The sequence below is a fragment of the Cervus canadensis genome, chromosome 10 (assembly GCF_019320065.1).
Source record: "Cervus canadensis isolate Bull #8, Minnesota chromosome 10, ASM1932006v1, whole genome shotgun sequence".
Lineage (NCBI taxonomy): Eukaryota > Metazoa > Chordata > Mammalia > Artiodactyla > Cervidae > Cervus > Cervus canadensis.
This window is the reverse complement of record NC_057395.1, coordinates 79,793,223-79,814,209: the sequence shown is the minus strand read 5'-3', so window position 1 is coordinate 79,814,209 and position 20,987 is coordinate 79,793,223. Positions and strand designations below refer to the sequence as shown.

Genomic DNA, 20,987 nt, shown 5'->3' with positions numbered 1-20,987 from the left:
GGCCGCGCGGTTGTGCAAGCGCCGGGCGGCAGCCGCCGGGCGAGGGCGGGGAGGCGCGCAAGGCGCAGCCCCGGTGAACTCCAGTGAGCCAGCCTTCCCCGGGACTTATCTCCGGGGTGGAGTCTGCGGCGTTCCCGCCCGGAGAGCCGCGCACCGGTCACCCGAGGCCCGGACGCCCTCGCTCACCTCGCTGACTGCATCCTCTTCCCACCCCCAGCCACCCCGCCCATGGCCCCGCGCCGCTCCCGGCCTGGCCAGCCGCAACCCGGTCCGCCCCACCGAGCGCGCTCATTGGCCAGCCGGGGCGGCCGGCCTCCATAAATACATGGTCCCCGGGGATGGAGCGGGACCCGGGGAAAGCGCAGCGCCCGCAGCATCTCTTCCATCCTCCTGGACACCTCCATTTCGGCTCCAGAGCTGGAAGTAAGACTTAAAACCAACAGGCGAACTCACGTCCGTCTTCCTTCTTGCAAGAGACAGCCATCTCCCCACTGCGCTCCTCCAGCCCCGGTGGCCAGCGCTCGGTGGGCATCCGCTCCCTGAAACTGCAGCGCGGTGCCGCGTGGAGCATCCTCGCCCCGGGTCCTGACGGCTCCCTGTCCCCCTTCTGCCCTTCCCGCCGCACCTGCGGCTCCGCCTTGCCCCTCTTTCTCCGTATATCAAGCCCCTGCAGCTCCCGGCGCCTCTTTAACAACCTCGCCCTGCCGAGTGTCCACCTTCCCAGGTGCCCGGTGTCCCCCGCAGCCATGAGCTCACCCATTAGCAACAGCCGCTCCCTTGCCGCCTTCCTGCAGCAGCTTCGCAGCCTGGGGCAGCCACCCAGACCCGTGACATCGACGGCGTGCTCGCCCCGTCGGCCGAGGGAGGTGCCCCTCTGCCCTGTGATGGAACCGGGCGAGGCGCAGGACCCGGCCACCCTGCCCGGTCCCACCAAGTGGCCACTGCTGGGCAGCCTGCTGGAGATCCTCTGGAAAGGAGGCCTCAAGAAGCAGCACGACACGCTGGTAAGTGCCCCGTCGCGCCACCGGCTCCCCGGTGCCCTCTCTCCTCCGCGCCTCGCTCTCCAAACCCTCGCCGAGGCGCGCGGCGCGGTGCGCGCGGCTGTCCCGGCTGCAGCGGTCCGCGGTCGCGGAGAGGAGGGAGGCGGGAGGAGGGGCAGCGCTCCAGGGGATTTTTGCGCGCTGACCTCGCGCCCCGCCCGGCGCCTGCAGGTGGAGTACCACAAGAAGTACGGCAGGATTTTCCGCATGAAGTTGGGGTCCTTCGACTCGGTGCACCTGGGTTCCCCGTGCCTGCTGGAAGCGCTGTATCGCAGCGAGAGCGCGCACCCTCAGAGGCTGGAGATCAAACCTTGGAAGGCCTATCGCGACTATCGCGAGGAGGGCTACGGGCTGCTGATCCTGTAAGTCCAAGAGGCAGGATGGGGGCTGCCGGCTGGAAGTGGGGAGGGCGCGGGAGTTAGGGTTCCCTGGGGCTGGACCCGCCTGATGGAGCGAGAGCACGGAAGCCCCTACCTGCTGCGGTCGCGGGCTCTGGCGTGGACTCGAATGGGTTGACGGACCGCCGTGCTGCGCACGGGACGCTCGTGTTCTTTCTGACAAGTGGGCGCGCCAGCCCTTTCCCTCCAAGAAACGCCAGAAAGTTATGAAGACTGTGATGTCCGGACCCCTGGGCAAGATGAGACTGTCAAGTCAGCCTGCCAGGCAATCATGTTACACAAACAAAATTACCCCTTGAAATTCCGTGACCCTCTCTTGGTAGCCCAAAGCCAGACCTTGGTTTATAAATTTGAGGCGTTTTGTGCATGTACCTTTCAACCCAATTCAACGGGTTGAAAGAAGACAGAATTTTCCCTCACACAGTTCTGCGTTGCTGGTGAGGTGAGTAAGTGCCCACTCTTACTGATGGGAACTGAGGCCACTGGCCTTCCAGTTTAAGCCCCGCAAGGGCACCCCAGAAGCCCTGACTTCATTTTTCTGGCACAATCTTTGGCTCAGAGGAAAGGAGCTTATTCATCGTATTGTCAGACCAGCCCCCAATATTCCAATGCTAATATCCTCTGGCTATTTCTTGGCACGATTCTGTGTTCATTTGATTATATAGTTAATGCACTTACAGAGCTGGAGGGATCTCCGCTTCTTCATTCTTTTCCTTTCAATTTGCTCTAAATGTAATTCTGCTTCTCTTCCAGGGAAGGAGAAGACTGGCAGAGGGTCAGGAGTGCCTTTCAAAAGAAACTAATGAAACCAGTGGAAATTATGAAGCTGGATGACAAAATCAATGAGGTTTGCAGACTGGGGTTCACTTTCCTGGTTTTCCTGGGGATGGGGGGATGTTAGTGGAGCTTCAAGCCACAGCCGCAAAGTGCAGAGGAAAAAGCAGACAATCTGGATGAATCAGGACTCTTCTTTCTTCCTCATTCCTCGTCACTTCCTCCGCCTCCAGAACTTTAATTCTTCTTGCCTGTCTTTTAAAGTAGTGTCTCGGTGGCGGAGCAGTTAGGAGCATTGACTTCGACACTCTACAGTCTTGGATTTGAGAGCCAGTCCTGCACCCCCACCCCAGCTATGCAGCCTAACTGTACCATTTAACTTCCTCAGTCTCCCAGTCTATAAACTGGGAGCTCACAATTCCCACTCCATAGATTTCTGTGCATGCGTGCTAAACCACTTCCGTCATGTCCAGCTCTGCACGACCTATGGCCTGTGGCCTGCCAGGAGCCTCTGTCCATGGGGTTTTCTGGCAGGAGTACTGGAGCGCATTGCCGTAGCCTCGTCCAGGGGATCCTCCTGACCCGGGGATTAAATCTGTGTCTCTTAGGTTTCCTGCATTGGCAGTCTCTTGCACTTACCGCTAGCACCACCTGGGAAACCCCCATAACTTTCTGTGAGAATTAAATGAGATGATGCTATAAAATTCCTAGGTAGTGACATTTGAGCTGGGTTTTGCAGGATGAGTAAGAGTCTGCAAGCCAGAAAAGGTGGAGAAGGGCATTCAGGCAGATAGAAAAGCCTGCTGGCAATATGGAGGCATGAGATGGTATGTTCAGAGAATAATACATTTAGGGCAACTGAAGTGAAGCTTTGTCTGAAGTGATGCTGGGCAGAGGGCAGGTCTTAACAATATTTTTGTGCCGTGCTAAGGTATTTAGGCATTATCTTTTAGCCAACAGAGGGCCAAAGCGGGAAGGATTTAAGCAGATAGAGAACTCTTTTTACTCCTGTCCACTCTGGGTATTTATTTTGAACTGAACCCACACAGGATCATGTAGGTGAAAGATGACAAATTTAAACGCTTCCAGGAACCAAGTGATTAATATCAATGTGTAAGGCAGGCCCGGTAGGGATTTTAGCAAATGGAATAGTACACTCCCTTTCTAGAGGGGACAGCTGCCCCAGCTCTGGCAAATGCCTGCCACATGGAAATGTAGACCCAGTGTCACCAGATTCATTCATTATTATTCTTTGATGACTCAAGTGAGGTGAAAGTTGCTCAGTCGTGTCCAACTCTTTGCTATCCCAGGGACTATACAGTCCATGGAATTCTCCAGGCCAGAATATTGGAGTAGGTAGCCTTTCCCTTCTCCAGGAGTTCTGCCCAACCCAGGGATCGAACCCAGGTCTCCTGCATTGCAGGCGGATTCTTTACCAGCTGAGCCACCAGGGAAACCCAAGAATACTGGAGTGAGCAGCCTATCCCTTCTCCAGGGGATCTTCCTGATTCAGGAAACAAACCAGGGTCTCCTGCATTGCAAGTGGATTCTTTACCAGCTGAGCTACCAGGGAAGCCCCTTTGATGACTAGTGGAAATTAATATGTTCACATGAAATCTCTGGATTTTTTGATGGGAGCAAATTCAAAGTACTTTTTAATGTGCTGTGTGGGATACCACAACATGCCTATTAGTTTCATCTGTGGGTTTTCTAGTCACTTGTACCCTATTTCAGGGCTTCCCCGATGACTCAGTGATAAATCCACCTGCCAATACAGGAAGTGTGGATGCAATCCCTGGGTTGGGAAGGTGCCTGCAGAAGGAAATAGCAAAACCCACTGCAATATTCTTTACTGTCTGAGGCACCAGGGAAACCCCGTAGCCCACTCCAGTACTCTTGCCTGGAAAATCCCATGGACGGAGGAGCCTGGTAGGCTGCAGTCCATGGGGTGGCTAAGAGTCAGGCACGACTGAGCGACTTCACTTTCACTTTTCACTTTCATGCATTGGAGGAGGAAATGGCAACCCACTCCAGAGTTCTTGCCTGGAGAATCCCAGGGACGGCGGAGCCTGGTGGGCTGCCGTCTGTGGGGTCGCACAGAGTCGGACACGACTGAAGCGACTTAGCAGCAGCAGCAGCAGCAATATTCTTCACAGTCTGAGCCACCAGGGAAACCCCGTAACCCACTCCAGTATTCTTACCTGGAAATCCCATGGACAGAAGAGTCTGGCAGCCTACAGTCCATGGGGTCTCAAGAGTCAGACAAAACTTAGTGACTAACCAACAACAACAGCTTACCCTGTTCCAGACCCCAACGTGGCCACTTGTACGTGTCCAGGGGAGAGCGCCTCAGTCACTCTCCAAGCCTCAGTCTCCTCTGTTACTAGGAGATGGGAGTGTTGAGAGTACTTTCTGCATCATGACGTTGTTTGAGGATCAGCTGAGATAATACCCTTTGGACAGTGCTTGGGTCCATACGAGCCTCCTTAAATGCAAAGCATTAGTCATCTAAAATCCCGATTGTGGAAACTGGCATTTAGGAACCTTCCACGACTTGCCCAAGGTGACAGAGCTGTTTAGTGATGGCACTGTATCCAGAATTTACGGATTTCCTGGCTCTAAGCTTGAAGTGCTTAATACAACACCAACCAGTAAGGAGACGTCTGTGTGCCCAGCTCTGGAAGTGGAAACCTCAGGGCAGCCAGAATCCTTGACATGCTGCGCCCACAGAGACACTTGGCCAGTTAGTTCCTCCTTCGCGGTTTATTTTCCATTCTGATTAGAAGAAATGTTTTCCTTTTCTTAAATTTAGATCAAAAGCTGAAACTTAAGCTCCAGGAAGGCTTCAGGGAAAGCTCAAGAAATAACCCTGTACCAGGGTGTCGGGGCAGGACGTGAACACTCAAGGAGAATATATAATTAGTGATGATTCAGAATGAATAACATTATGGGCAGTGAATACACAAGGTCGGAAAACCCGGAGCTAGCTTACTGAACCTGAAACTTGTGTTTCCCTTCAGTGACTGAGATGTGTCTTTATTGATTTCTTTCTTTTAAGGTCTTGGCTGATTTTATGGGTAGAATAGATGAACTCTGTGATGAGAGAGGCCGCATTGAAGACTTATACACGGAGCTGAACAAATGGTCTTTTGAAAGTAAGTTGTCTTCAGATCTTGTCCGTTTGGTTTTGCAAGTGACTTTGAGGACCAAGGTAGCTCTGCTGACCACCCTTCTGTAATCACACCCTGTTGCCGACTAGGAAAGGCCGTAGCAGCCCTCTAGCTTTCAGGCCCTTCACGCTGCTATGCCCTCTGGATGGTTTATGGGGACGTTCAACAAACACTTAGTCAATACCTGCTAATGTGCCAGGCACTGTCCTGGGGATGTGGCAGTGAACGGGGAACTCAGATTTTAAAAGAGGTGACAACCAACCAGTACACATACTTTAATGTATCCTCTGCCAAGGAATAAGGGTGTCAGACAGAATGCGGCTTCCTGGTCAGGCAGGTCTGCTTGGTAAGGAGACGTTTGAGGTGAGGCCTGAAGGAGGATGAGGAGCACGCCACCAGCGTGTCTGTGGGGAGACTGTTCCGACCGTGGAGACAGCAGGTGCAAAGGCCCTGGGGTGGAAGCGTGAGCAGTGGCTCTGAGGAACTTCTGAGGATGCTGGCTGGAGTGGGTTATGGGGGCGGCGGGGGGCGTGCAGGGAGAGGAGCTGAGAGAGATTAAGCCTGAAAGCCCCCAAAGAACTTCTACTTTAGGACTTCCCTGGCGGTCCAGTGGCTAGGACCCCACACTCCCAACGCAGGGGACCCGGGCTCGGCCCCTGGTCAGCGACTGGAGCCCACATGCTGTGACTGAAGGAAAAAAAAGGTGATACGTGGCAACTAGGACCCAGGGGAGCCAAAGAAACAAAATACATTTAAAAAAAAGAACTGCTTCCAGTCAGAGGTGGAGCCATGGTTCATTCTGAACAGAAGGGAGCTGGGTCACTGGCTTTGAGGACCACGCTGGGAATAAAAGCAAAGCCCTCCCTTGATGTGCTCGCCTCCCGGTGGGGACAAAGCGGGGGAACAAGGCGCCTTCAGTGGAACGGGGAGCACCTGACTGAAGGGGCTCAGGGCTGGCGGAGGGTCCCAGAGGCTGTCCGCAGCTGAGTGTGGTCAGGGCTGCTGCAGGGAAGTGGGGCCGTCTCAGCCAAGGCCGGGGATGAGCAGGAATGCCCCAGGTGAACGTGTAGGAGGGGGGAGTGTTCCAGGTGGCAGGAGAAAGGAGGGGAAAGAAGGGAGTTCCGAGTGACCGAAGCGTGTCCTGCAAGGGACGCGGGCGGCACAGCAGGGGATGGGAGGAAGGCAGGGGCCCGCTCACAGCTGTCTGTGTAAACCGGGGGTGGGCTGTGGTTTTGAGCCCAGAGTCCCTGGGAGCGATCGTAGAGCGCTTTCAGCAGGAAGGTGCCACGGTCCGACTTGCTGGAAGGAAGCCTCGCCCTTGGCTGTCAGTGTGAGTGGCTGGAGAGGATCCCTCGTTCAGAGGCTTTTGTCCTGACCTGTCTCCCTGATCAGATCGACCTCGCCTTAAAGTCACGGGCAGTCATCTTAGCACACAAGAAAGCTCCATGCCAATAAGAAATCCACAGGAGGTGTTCAGGGAAAGAAAAGTCAAGAGAGGGGATGATTACAGAGGAGAGAAGCGTATGTTTTGGAAATTGTCCGCTGGAAATACTGAAATTAAGGAGTATCGGATGCACTTCTTTGCAAGTCAAGGAAAACCTGACCATGGTGGTTTACAAATCATTGTCCAGCGTTACGAGAAACCCTGAGGAGGCCAGTCCACGGCTGGCACTCAGCGGTGTCACTGGGGTCCAAGTCTGTTCTGTCTTCCTTCTCATTCATTCGGAGCGGGTTTGCAAAACGGCTCCTGCCTCTCCTGGTCTCACCTCTGCGTTCTTGGCGAAGGCAGGAAGGAAAGAGGGAAGAGCGAAGCTGGCTGCACCCGTCCCCTCTGCCAGGAACGCAGAAGTGCCTCCGGGAGGCCCAGTGGCTGCCTCGGGAAGCCTGGGAAGTCGGGGAGCGGGATTGTCTGAGATCAATGCTGCTTACTGCCTGAGGATGCATACACTGACAAGCGAAGTAAACCAGGGTTCTCTTAGGGAAGAAACAGGGAAGAGTGACCATGGGGCAGTCCTTAGCAGTGTCTGCTGCATATGGTGTCAAGGGTAAAGTGAGAAAAGCGAGGCATTACAGGAGAGGTTCACTCAGGTATAAAAATGGTTGTGTCTTCACAGTGGTTTTTCTGATCAGGAGGTTCTGCAGAGGACAAGTTTTTGGACCTGGAGATAATTTCTAGAAAGAGAAGAAAGTCATCAAGCCCCTTGGCCTGAGACTCTTTGCTTCTCTGTTCTTCGAAAAGACCTCACTTTTATGGGAGACAGGCTGAGCCTTTGGTAGCCTCTAATCATAGACTCCAGTGTCTCTGTGAGGGGGTAACAGTGTTGATTACTTTAAATAACAGGCATCTGCCTTGTGCTGTATGAGAAGAGATTCGGGCTCCTTCAGGAGAACGCAGGAGAGGAAGCTTTGAACTTCATCACGGCCATCAAAACAGTACGTGTCCCCTGGGGAGAGCATTTTCCTTATTAATTGTTTACAGAGCCCAACAAGCGTGCATCCCAATGTTTCCCACATATATTTTATTATAGTAGTTAAGTGTTCATCTTAAGGTATGTTGTGTATATTCATGAATGTATGTGCATATATTGTTGTTGTTGAGTTGCTAAGTTGTGTCTGACTCTTTTGCGACCCCATGGAGCCCACCAGGCTCCTCTGCCCATGGGATTTTCCAGGCAAGAATACTGGAGCGGGTTGCCATTTCCTTCTCCAGGGGATCTTCCCCACCCAGGAATCGAACCGCTGTCTCCTGCAGTGGAGGCAGATTCTTTACCGCTGAGCCACCAGGGAAGCACGCCTGCATATATGCACATGTAATAAAGAAGCATGTTAAATCACTGGCAGGCAAAGTGAAAGCAGAAGTTTCAATTAAAGGTCAGTTGATGAAAATAGTGTCTTAAAGAATCTGAAAATTTTCAGATTAAAAATTTTTGGATTGTTTAGGTTGTGTATGGAGGTCGTAGAGACTGTGAAACCGGTTTCAAGAATGACTAAAGTTTGGAAATTATTGGAAGTGGAAGTGGATATGAGGTCTATAGTTTGTTGTTTTTTTTCACATGTAGGTCATAAAATCAATTTTTTTCTACTTGCTATGTGGTTTGTGGAATCTTAATTCCCTGCCCAGGGACCAAACCTGGGCCACCACACTGTAAGCTCAAAGTGCTAACCACTCGACCACCAGGGACTTCCCGCAAGATCAAACTTTTTGTGAACCACATCCAGTGGGAAAGTGTCCCAAAGCCGATTTCCACGTGTCTTTAGCAGGTGGGGACTGGTGCCAGGAGCCCGGGGGCACCCCTGGGAGTCCAGCCTTCGGGGAGCAGAGGATGTGCTTGCGTAGGACACGTCACTCGTGGGCTGCAGGCTGTCTGTGAGACAGAGAGCAGGGGGCTGAAAGGCACTTGTGTCCCCACAGATGATGAGCATGTTTGGAAAGATGATGGTCACCCCAGTCGAGCTGCACAGGGGCCTCAACACCAGGGTCTGGCAGGCGCACACGCAGGCCTGGGACACCATCTTCAGATCGGGTAAGGCGGCCGCGGGGGCCCAGCCGCCCTGGCTCCGGGGATGCTGCCGGGGGTCTGGGTGATGGTCCTGGTCTCAGCGCCCCGCCGTGGCTGGAGCCGCTCCTGGTGGTTCTTTCAAACTTTGCAAACGCTTGACTCTGGGGATTGCCTTGGTGCAGATACATTCTAAGAGAAAGGCGGGAGGTAGTTTTCTGTAGTGTTTTTTGAGAAATCGGAGTGATTAAAAGCAAGAGCTTCGGAGTCAAAGATTCCTGAACTCAAGTTCCAGCTCAATCATTGGGCATAGTGGCTTTGCCAAATACACTCTTTTTCTTTAAAAAATTATTTTTAATATTTATTGATTTTTATTTATTTATTTGGATGCACTGGGTCTTAGTTGTGACATGTGGCATCTAGTTCCCTGATCAGGGATGGAACCCAAACCCCCTACATTGGGAGCCTGGAGTCTTAGCCACTGGACCACCAGGAAGTCCTCACTCTTTTTCATTCTCAGTTATCTTGTGTTTAAAATGGGCTAATAATAATAGTAGCATTAATAGTATCTGTAGTTAGTAGTATGGATCTCAGTGCAACTGTTTTTAAGTCTAATAAGGATAATGTGAAACCTAGCGTAGCACAATGTCTCAATGGATCAGAGCTACTTCTGGTATGGTGTGGAGGGAATATTTGGTGCTAAGAATTAATGTAGGATGACACACACACACACACATTCACACACACATACACAGATACACACATGCACACATACACACGCACACAGATACACACATACACACGCACATTCACACATACACACATGCACACACATGCACACATACATGCACACATGCATTCACACACATATTCACACATACACATTCACACAGACACACACATGCACACATGCACAGAGACACACACACATTCACAGATACACACATACACACACATGCACACATAACACATACATACACACATACACACACATACATGCACACATGCATTCACACACATACATATACACATACACACATATTCACACAAACACATTCACACAGACATATACACACTTCACACATACACACACACATACACACACATTCATTTAATTCTCACAAAAATCCTATAAGATGGGTCCTCTTATCAGACCCTCTTATCAGAAATGAGACACAAGGAAATTAATACCTTTATCAAGACTGCCTGCCAGGTGATGCCAGAGACAGGCTTTGAAGTCGGACAGAAGGACTCTGGAAGACTCGGCCCTCACTGCTGTGCCATTCACTAATTCTACCATTTCTGCCGTCATCACTGTGATTATTACTGTGATGGCGGCTTCCATAGTGGGTCGAAGGGAAGGAGATGTACGTCTAGAATGGACTTTGCGAACAGCAGAGACGTCCGCCGTTACTGCCGACAGGCGTGGGCTCCGCCCTGGGCCTGCAGGTGTGCGCGGCTGTTTGCTGCCAGGGGAGGGGGTTCTCCTCTCTGCTTTGGGAGCCAGGGCCCGCTGCCTCTGCCAGTGACTGTGAGTCCCGGTTCTGATCCCGAGAACGGACCCAAACCCCACCCCTGTCTCACGATGGCCTCTCCTGAACTCTCGGCGCCCCCTACTCGAAACACAACCACAGACCCAGCGTCGGCACCACAGGAGGCCTGCTGGAAACAGGCTTCCAGGCCCACCCTGGACCCCTGAATCAGAGTTTGCATTTTAAGAGGATTCCCAGGGGACCCTTGTGCTCACGTAGGCGTTGGTCAGTCCTTGGTGACTTAGCAACAAGGCAATATTAGCTTATCTAACAAATGGTCAGATTGCCCGCAAAGAGCCTTTGGACGTTGCAGGGAGAATTGGATCCTGGGTTCTGCTTCGTTCTTTTCCTCGTCCTGACTTTCAGCTGATTTCCTCCCCCCTTTTCTCTCCTCCACAGTCAAAGCTTGTGTGGACAACCGGTTAGAGAAATACTCTGAGCAGCCCAGCATGGATTTGCTTTGTGACATTTATCACCACAATCAGCTTTCAAAGAAAGAGCTGTACGCGGCCGTGACGGAGCTCCAGCTGGCTGCGGTGGAGACGGTAAGGGTGGGCCTGGCTTGGGTTTACTAAATCAACGGGCTGTAAAATCTTTTTCACGACAAATCGTACATGGTCATTCAATTCACCCATTCCATAAGGATGCGCTGAGCGTTAAAAGCTTCGCAGAAATAAAACGTTTACTCGAATGTGTGGGAGACCCCGTGCACAGCCTGTGTGCGTAAACATGTGATAGAAAAATTCATGCGCTTTAGAGACAAAAAGGGCTTCCCAGGTGGTGCTAGTGACAGTGCAGGAGATGTAAGTCGTGGGTTCGATCCCCGGGCCGGGAAGACCCCCTGGAGGAGGGCATGGCAACCCACTCCAGTATTCTTGCCTGGAGAGTCCCATGGACAGAGGGGCCGGGAGGGCTACAGTCCATGGGGTCGCAAAGAGTCGGACACGAGGGAAGCAACTTATCACACATGCAGGGAAAAAAATCCAGAGCAGAATATCAGTGTCATGAAAAATATGAAAGCTACTACAGGAATTCAGAAGCAGCAAAATTCTACACTGTAGCAAGGTGGATGATCTAGGTTTTTAAAAACTGGATATATTTTAGGTAGTTTTGCCTCTTACCAAAGTGCCTCACTGTGGTTGATATTTAGTCTAAAAATGCTGAAATAGTCTCTGCTAGTCCGATATTTGTTTTCCACTTAAAATTGTCAACAGAGGGAGCTTGAGAAAACTTGATCTCAATTTCAACGAAGCAGCTAATTTTATTTTATTTATTTATTAGGTTTTTTAAATACTCGTGTATTTTATTGTTGGCCGTGCTGGGCCTTGGCTGCTGCGCGGCTTTGCTCTGGTTGGAGCAGGGGCTCCTCACTTCGTCTCTAGTGGGGAACGCCGGCTCTTGTGCGTGGGATTTGGTGGTTGTAGCAGATGGGCATAGCTGCTCCTCGGCATGTGGAATCTGCCCAGACCAGCAGTCAAACCCGTGTCTCCCGCACTAGCAGATAGATTCTTAACCACTGGACCACAAGGGAATTCTGAAACAGCTAATGTTAAAAGCCAAAATTCTGTTCTTGCTATGGTTGATATTCTTGGTAGGTACACAGTACAGCCAAGCTCCAAACACAAATACTGACGGTATTCAGGTGAGTTTCAGTATCTCTGACTCATCTTCTGAGCCATCTTTGGAGGCGTAATATTAATATTCCTCAGTGGCCCAGCACCTCTCACACAACTGTCATCTCGGAGAAAAATGTATACCAGGTCATTTCTGTTCCATGTTCCATGGTGTCTCTGATCTGAACAAAAAGTAGGATTTTCTACATCAGGGAATAGCAAGGTTCTCATTTCTCCGCATGCTCCAGAAGACTGAAAAGTGGGAACTTCAGCTCATTTTCCCATTAGCTCTCTTACTCTGAGAGGCTCCTGAAAGTGATAACAGTGAAGCTTCCCCCTTATTCTTTTTTTCCATCTGGAATGTGAGTTCCATAGCAGCCATGACTTCGGTTTTTCCCCTGCTGTATTTCTAGGATGTGGAATAGAAGTTGGCACATAGTAGGTGTTCAGTAAATACTTGTTCAATAAATGAAAGCATTTAGGAACTATTGAGTATCTGCTATGTGTCAGCACTGTTCCGGGTACCTGAGAGACCACAAAGAACCAGTTCCCCTCGTGGAACTTCAATGCTGTGGGGAACCGACAATGGACATGTAAATGACCAGTGAGATAGCATCACTTCAGATAGTGGTCCAGGCCCTGGGGGAAGCCATCAGGGTGACGTCATTGAGAGGCAGGGGAGGTGGTCCCTCTCTGAGGATGTCATAATGGAGCTGACGCTGGAATAATGAGGAAACAACCAAGGGAAGAACTGGTGGAGGAACACTCCAAGTGGAGTAAACAGCACATGCAAAGGGCCTGGGGCAGAAAGAGGGTGGCCTGAAGAACTAGCGCATGGAGTCAGAGCTGACTTAGGAAAAGGCCATGGGCTCTGTTAGCCAGGAGCCTTAGTAAGATGGGGCGTCTCTGGCGGCTCAGATGTAAAGAATCTGCCTACAATGCGAGAGACCCAGATTCAATCCCTGGGTCTGGAAGAGCCCCTGGAGAAGGAAATGGCAACCCATTCCAGTATTCTTGCCTGGAGAATTCCATGGTCAAAGTAGCCTGGTGGGCTACAGTCCATGGGGTAGCAAAGAGTCAGACACCACTTAGCAACTAATACTTTTCACTTAGTAAGATGTTTGGATTATTACTCCTATGATGAAAAGCTCTTGGAGCATTTTAAACAGGGGAGTAACTTGATCAAATTGACGTTTGGTAAAGTGGTCTTCCCTGGTCGCTCAGTGGTAAAGAACTCACCTGCCAATTCAGAAGATGCAGGTTCAATCCCTGGGGCGGGAAGATCCCCTGAAGGAGGAAATGGCAACCCAGTCCAGTATTTTTGCCTGGAGAATCCCATGGACAGAGGAGCCTGTGAGGGCTACAGTCCCTGGGGTCGCAGAGAGTCAGACATGACTTAGCAAAACAACCAAGAGTGGGCTCTGGCTGGTGGATGGAGAGTGGACCCCACCGAGAGAGAGCGGAAGGGGGAAGGCCAGCGAGGAGACGGGTCTCCTCCGCGGAGGTCAGGCCAGGACACTTTGCGCCCCTGAGGTTTCTGAGGCCGCTTGCCCTGCGTCCAGCCCCTGCAGTTAGCCCCACAGGCCAGGGCTGTCCTTCAGGGCTCTGGTGAAAGCTGCAGTTATCCGCCTTTTGGGAACTCTGCTTGGTGCTTGCGGTAAGGGACCCGCTGATACGGGCCAATCTGTCTCTTTTTTCGTCCTGGCTATTCTGAACGTCGCATTTGGAAAATCAGAGAAATCTGAAAGTGTATCTAATTTGGTGGCTACGCCCTCTTCCTGTTTTGAAAATCGGCCTCTTGTAATAATGACATCCACGGTTTATTTGCAGCCGAGGCTGCCAGTCCTCTGACATGAAGAAGGCTTCTTGGAGGCATCTTCTTCCAAAAATAATAAATACCATCGGCTCCAAGTTGTCCTGCACTTTGCTCATTTGTGTGAGTGACACATAGCACTTAGCTAAAGCGTCCTTGTGTCTGCTGAGAGAGGACACAATGACCATTTTTATGGGGATATTTGGCTTAAATTAGCCAAGAATAGGCCTAAAAACAAATATATAAGACTACCAGTGGTGAGTATTGTGAAGCTAAAAGCTGCACTGGCTGTTTCTGCCAACAGTATTTTTTCTCTTCTCCTTGCCTTTGGAAAGAAAATAAAGGATGCCACTTAAAAGGCCATGAATGTCTTTGTCAGAATTGTGGCTGCTTCCTTGAAATACTCAACTTGATGCTAGAATTTCTTATTTTGGTGTTGGCTGCCTTCTACCAGGGCTCTTTGCTTGAGGCTGAAACTCTGAGTACATATAATGCCTTTTTATTTTATGGGAGCTTTTGAGGGTATGGCAAAAAAGGGGGGGGGGCTTTCTTTTAAATTCCAGAAATGCAGTTTCTTGTGCATTTGCAGTGAAACATTTTTTAAAAACCCATTTTTATTAGTAACACTCCTAGGATCTCCATCTGTCTCTCCCCACTCAATTTTGATATTATTTTTTAGATTAAACAATTAGCAAATTTTATTTTGAGATATTGTAGATTCACTTGCAGTCCTAAGCAACACTAGAGAGGATTCCTTCATCCTTCATCCAGCTCCCCCAATGGTGACATCTCATGTAAGACAAACTTACAACAACCTGAAGGTTGATATTTTACAATCACCTGGCTGACTTCTCATCTCCCGGTTGTACATGTCCTCATCTGTGTTCCATTTTTATACCGAGCTATATTTTGTGTCTTAATGCAGCTGTCTATTCAAAGAATTCTACTCTGATTCCCTCAGGAAATAAGCTGTTATTCATGGAAGTGTTTTATAAACTGAATCTGACTTTTCATATATGGTATTTGTTTGAGACACAGCCAAGAAGGATGTGTGAAAAAGCATCCCTCATGTTTTCACGACAAGGTGCTAGGCACCGCCTTTGGTTCAGCTGATACAAGTTTTAAGCCAGTTTATTTACAGAAAACTCAAGTTTATGTCCATTTGGCTTTCAGACGGCAAACAGCTTAATGTGGCTTCTCTACAATTTATCCCGTAATCCCCACGTGCAGCAAAAGCTTCTTAAGGAAATTCAGAGTGTGTTGCCTGAGAAGCAGTTGCCACGGGCAGAGGATTTGAGGAACATGCCATATTTAAAAGCCTGTCTGAAAGAATCTATGAGGTAAGAACACATGCCTAAGCTAATATGAATGTCAGAGGGCTGTTCTCGCCAACACACAATAAGGGACCCCCCTCCCGTAGTTGATTCATAAGCATTTAGCAAGCTACAAAAAAAAAAAAAAAAACCTCCAGGACCACACTCCTTTCCTATGACTCATTCCTTAAATCATTTGGGCAAATTCTATTAAATCTTGGAAACCCAGAGTCTGCCCCCTTTAAATCAGTAATAATAATACTTGAATGGATACTATAAGCAATAATTAAGATTAGGGGCACAAATGAAGAAGCGAGATGAAAGCTCAGCGAGGAGCCGTATTATTATACAAGACACAGAGACGTGCTGGTTTCTGAGCCTCTGTGTAAAATGGTCTTTGAAGATTCTTTTTCTGGAAAACAAAACTCATAACATCTTAGGATTAGAAGGAAATATCTTTAACTTTACGAAGGGTGGATAGAAGAAACCCAGGACAGACAGCAAGCTTGCGGGTGAGGCGTGTAAACATACACATTTGAAGTCTAGAGTGAAACGGGAAAATCACTGTTAACAGCTATGAAGTAAGCTTACACTTGGGGGTTTAACCAACACAATAAGGAATAAAAGCAAGAGGTAAATATTGGGAAGACAGAGAACTTCTTTGTAAAGAGTTGGAAGCATGTCCCCTTTATGAGAACTTAGGCAGTGATTGTTTATTTAGCCAGACTCTGAATTTCCTTGAGCTAAGACTTGGTCTGTGCCCACCTTGACATCTCTGATTTTGTATTTTCAGGCTTAACCCGAGTGTCCCCTTTACAACTCGGACTCTTGACAAGGCAATGGTTCTGGGGGAATATGCTTTACCCAAAGGAGTAAGTAAAATGTGTACAATCTATACCTTACAGAGCTTTGAGAGAAACCCTCTTCAAATATCCAGCAGATCTCCTGAAACATTTCTACTGGGAGAGCACTGATTTTGGAAAAATGTAGACTGCAGTAAACAGTTGATGTGTTATGTAGTCTAGTATTAGGAATAAGGGTTATGAAGACAGAGAGACCTGGATGCAAGTAGAGCCTTGAGTGAGTTACATAACTTGTCTGAGCCTCAGCTTTCTCATCTGTAAAATGGGAATATTAATAGAACTTACCACATGGGGTTGTTGTGAAAATGAGATGCAAAATTTTAAGGTTCTTGAAGTATTTATCGCCTGGCACTTTTCAAGCACTCAATATATGCTGGCACTCATTGTTGTTATGTATTTGTGGGTTACTTTCACATTTGTAAGGTGATGGCTTTTGTAAATTTTGCTATTCAAATGTTTAAGTGCTTTATGTTTCTGTATGATTTTAGACTGTGTTGGTTCTAAATACCCATGTGTTGGGATCCAATGAAGAAAACTTTGAGGAATCAAGTCAGTTTAGGCCTGAACGGTGGCTTCAGGACAAGAAAAAGATCAACCCTTTTGCCCATCTTCCATTTGGCGTTGGGAAAAGAATGTGCGTTGGTCGCCGGTTAGCTGAACTCCAGCTCCACCTGGCACTCTGCTGGGTAAGACCCTGGCAGCGTTTCGGCAGCTGGGCGCTGGGCTGCTCCTCAAGGCGGGGGCGGAGGGGCTAACTCCCCTTTCCTGTGTTCCTGTGTTTCAGATCGTCCGCAAATACGACATCGTGGCCACAGACCTCGAGCCTGTGGAGATGCTGCACTTGGGCATTCTGGTGCCCAGCCGGCAGCTCCCCATCGCTTTCTGCCAGCGATAAGAAGCCTCAGGTGGGCATCTGGGGTGCAGAGTGGCCAAGGGGTGAGCCGAGCTGGGGAGTCAGCCAGACGTGGGTTGGAGTCCCTGCTTGCCGGTGGTTCACCCGGTGACCTGAACAGTTACTGAACCTTTCTGCCTGAATTATTTTTTTCATTTGTTACATGGGGACCAAAATAGTATCCATCCAGAAAGTTGATATGAGTACAAAACACATAACCAGAGCCTAGCATCAAATGAGTACTCCAGAACGCAAGCCGCTTGTCGTGGGGTTTGCATGTGAATATCAGGGCGTGGGACTTCCCAGGTGGCACTCGTGGTGAAGAGCCCACCTGCCGATGCAGGAGACGTAAGGGGCACAAGTCCGATCCCTGGGTGGGAAGACCCCCTGGAGGAGGGCACGGCAGCCCACTCCAGTGTTCTGGCCTGGAGAGTCCCACGGACAGAGGGGCCTGGTGGGCTGCAGTCCATGGGGTTGCAGAGTCGGACAGGACTGAAGTGACTCACACACATGCACACGTCGGGGTTGGAGACAAACTTTTTCGGTAAAGGACCAGTTGGCAAGATTTTAGGCTTTGCAGGACACAGATGTCTTTCTCATAGCCACTTAACTCACCTTGGTACAGCCTTAGACAATTGGTCACTGAGTAGGGTTGGCTGGTTGTATTGGTTTTCTACTGCTGCTAGAAAATTACTAAAAAGAATTACTTACAAATTACTAAAACTTGTGTTATGTAGCATTTATGATTTTATCCTTCTGTAGGCCAGAAATCCAACACAGCTCTTGCCAGCCTTATTGCAAAGCGATCATTTCCTTCATGAATTAGTGTTTTCTGGTCTACTTATTTCCCCCTAATCCACAGTAAAATGAATTTTTAACTATTAAAATGATAAATAGTTAACCTGAGAAATCTCCAATATCAGCTTATGTGGAAATACGACATCTCTGACACACAGCTTTATAGAATTAGATGTCAGTGGTGAAACTCAACTCAATCACTCAGCCCTTTTAACGGCGTCACCTAGAACTTGCCTCAAGCTAGTTGCTATTTGCTAAGAGCAAGTTGAAGGGGACTTGCGGATAGGAGGATTATTTGGGAAACATGCGATTTCAGATGAATCTCTGAATGAGGCCCCGTGAATGCCTCCCTTAGTGTCTGATGCTGCTGCCGACAAGCGCTCAGTCGTGTCTGGCTTTGCGACCCCATGGACTATAGCCCACCAGGCTCTTCTGTCTGTGGGATTTTTCTAGGCAAGAATACTGAAACGGGTTGCCATTTCCTACTCCAGGGGATCTTCCCCACCCAGGGATCGAACCCATGTCTCTTACATCTCCTGCATTGGCAGACAGGTTTGTTTTTTTATAAACCACAAGTGCCACCTGGGCTGCCCCAGGTGCCTGATACCCTTAGGCAATTTGTCAGATTCTGAACATGGCAACAAGCAGAGCTGAGTCGCATAGGACCACAGAGGAATTCTAGCTTCATTGTGAAGCTCCCAGTCTTCAGCTTGGACACCATGCACGGTTACTCTGGTAAAACACAAGAGCCTAGGCCACTATTGGTGTTAGCCAATAGTTTATTTTTGCTAATCAGCCCTTTTGTTTAATTATACTGCTCTGATGTATAACTGGAGTATACTTTATATTTCAGATTTTTTTTTTTTAACCAAGAGCAAAAGCAGCAATTTTGACCCTCCTGTAAGAAGGAAGTTTTGGGCTTCTCACGACTGGAAAGCAAAGGTGGAAAACCAGAGCATGAAACGACACGTAAAGAACATTTGGGCTCAGACGTTTACACTCCGTCTTCTGTACCGTTGTCCCAGAAACTGTGCTGCCTGGGTCGCTGATGGTTCTAAGATTTTGCACCGGGCTCGGGGAAAGCAGACGGAGTGCTGGAAGGCCTGGCCCTCCGCAGGGAACGCACGCCGCACACACGGGACTCACGCAACGATGTCCGCACCACCCTGGCGGCGCAGGCTTGCCCATCTTGCTCTTTAGTCTTGCATCTTCCGCGACACGATGGAGCAGCTGGGTGCTTCTCTGATAGTCAGGCGGAAGTCATTACATGTTTCTAGCTCTGCCGTGTCAGACTCGCCGCTGGAATCCTCACTTCTCAAAGTTCACACTTCATAGTGAAAGATCTCCTATAGACGGATTGTCTGCGGCTCAGGGTAATATTGGCAATCCATTTATTGTAACTCTGCTTAATATAATGTTTGGGGAAATACTGCATAATAATGGAAGCAAAACTAAAAATTGGTTCATGTTATCTGGTCCCTATAAAACTTGTTTTTTTCTTATTTTGAAATAGAAACATTATTGAAAAATTAGAGAAAATCTCTATGCTAAGAACAACTTTAATGAAGTCAAACTCCTGTTCAAGGATCTGTTAATGGTTTACCATGCATCCTTGTGTTAAAGGATCATGAAATTATTTAATTATGACATTGCATCTATGTAATCTGTGATATTAAGGTGTGGATCAACAGTTTTTAAATTGTGTGTGTATTCTAATGACAATTTGCTTACATCATTTAAAAAATGTATATATATTATTTTATTTAGGATCTGAAGTTTATTTAGGGCAATGTTCTAAAGTTTAGTTATAGCTTAAAAATATTCAGTGATGTCCCCTGCCTTAATTTTCCCAGCTGTAGAATGGGTCAGTAGTAAAGTGTGCAGGCATTATAGATTATGTAACTCGTGTTATGTGATTTGAACTCCTTGGGAAATTGTGATTTCATATATGGAAAATACATACAGATTTAAGCAATACTTATAAAACTTCCTTAAAAATTACATTTACATACAGTTTATTTGCATGTTTTTACTACTACTTTTCCTAAAAGCATACTATATATTTCTGTATATTTGATAAATATTTCCCTTTTTAGGTTGTATCTTTAGACTATTTCAGAAGTGTACATTTATATCTTCATATATGAATGAATATGTAAATATCACTAAAATGGGTATAAGCTTCCTGTTGTGAAAGTTTTTAGAATTATAAATCCACATGTGTTGTCAGATTTCATCTGTATATCTTCTTTGAATTCTCTGAAAGTAAGAATAAAATCTTTAAAATACGGGAGAGATGTTTTCTCCTTCATTGCATGTCTTACAACCAAAGTTAAACATTCAAACTTTGTCTCACTAGAAAATTTTGTACAATATAACATTACAATAATATAGCAGTCTTACCAAAAGATGCTCATTTGAATGGCAAAGCAATTTTCGTATTTCTTGCTGCTTAAATTTTTTTTTTTTTTTTGCTTAAATATTTTTTCAAGTCTGTTTCCTTCTGCTGCCTCCTTCGTGGTGGGCCGCTGCAGAAACCGCCAGCCTGTCTGCACGCTCCTCCCTTCCAGGCTGTTCGTGTCTGTTGGCCGTGTGCTGGTCTTTCCAAAACCCAGGCCCGACTGTGTCCCGCCCTACTTCAGTGGCATTCCATCGCTCTTCCATGAAGACCCGAGTCCTTAAGCTGGACTCCAGTGTCTTGTGAAGCGCAGCCCACTGACCCCCAGGCCCCGAGCCGCACGGGCCCTCCCGGCCGCGCCCCCGACTCAGGGACGCGGACTTCGGCCAGGTCCTTCTGTTCTTCGCACGCTCTCTGCTGCCGGGGTTTGCACCTGCTGTCCTTCCGCCTTCCTCCCCTCTGGCACACTCATCATCCAAGCCCAGCCCAAGCTTCCTGGAGGAATTCTTCCTGGACAATTGATAACCCCAGGGCTACACTCACTGCTGTTTAGTCGCTCAGTCGTGTCTGACTCTTGTGACCCTGTGGACTGTAGCCCGCCAGGCTCCTCTGTCCACGGGATTCTCCAGGTAAGAATACTGGAGCGGGTTGCTGTTTCTTTCTCCAGGGGACCTTCCTGACCCAGAGATCACACCTGCGTCTCCTGCTTGACAGGCGGATTCTTTACCACTGAGCCACCTGGGAAGCCAATACATTCACTCTTAAGAATGTGCTAATATTACCTCTACTTTACAGATGTGGAGGAAACTGAGGCTCAGAGTTTAAAGAACTTTTGTCTTTTTACTGATTATATTAATGACACTCCTGAACTTCATGGGGACCAATA

The 20,987-nt window shown here is 48.5% G+C and overlaps 1 protein-coding gene across 2 annotated transcripts; it reads left to right on the top strand.

Annotated features, from left to right (window-relative positions):
* The first annotated feature begins 360 nt into the window (after window positions 1–360).
* LOC122448475 (1,25-dihydroxyvitamin D(3) 24-hydroxylase, mitochondrial) lies at window positions 361–19,980 on the top strand. Of its 2 annotated transcripts, none has more exons than XM_043479798.1 (12): window positions 361–1,004; window positions 1,212–1,402; window positions 2,192–2,285; window positions 5,271–5,367; window positions 7,724–7,815; window positions 8,795–8,906; window positions 10,811–10,956; window positions 15,011–15,177; window positions 15,944–16,022; window positions 16,502–16,699; window positions 16,798–16,918; window positions 18,729–19,980. In XM_043479798.1, the coding sequence occupies exons 1-11, from the start codon at window positions 747–749 to the stop codon at window positions 16,906–16,908; spliced, it is 1,545 nt and encodes a 514-aa protein (XP_043335733.1). In that variant the 5' UTR covers window positions 361–746; the 3' UTR covers window positions 16,909–16,918; window positions 18,729–19,980. The 2 variants fall into 2 exon arrangements, with proteins under 2 accessions (XP_043335733.1, XP_043335732.1); XM_043479797.1 differs by having other exon boundaries at window positions 18,557–19,980.
* Window positions 19,981–20,987: the final 1,007 nt, after the last annotated feature.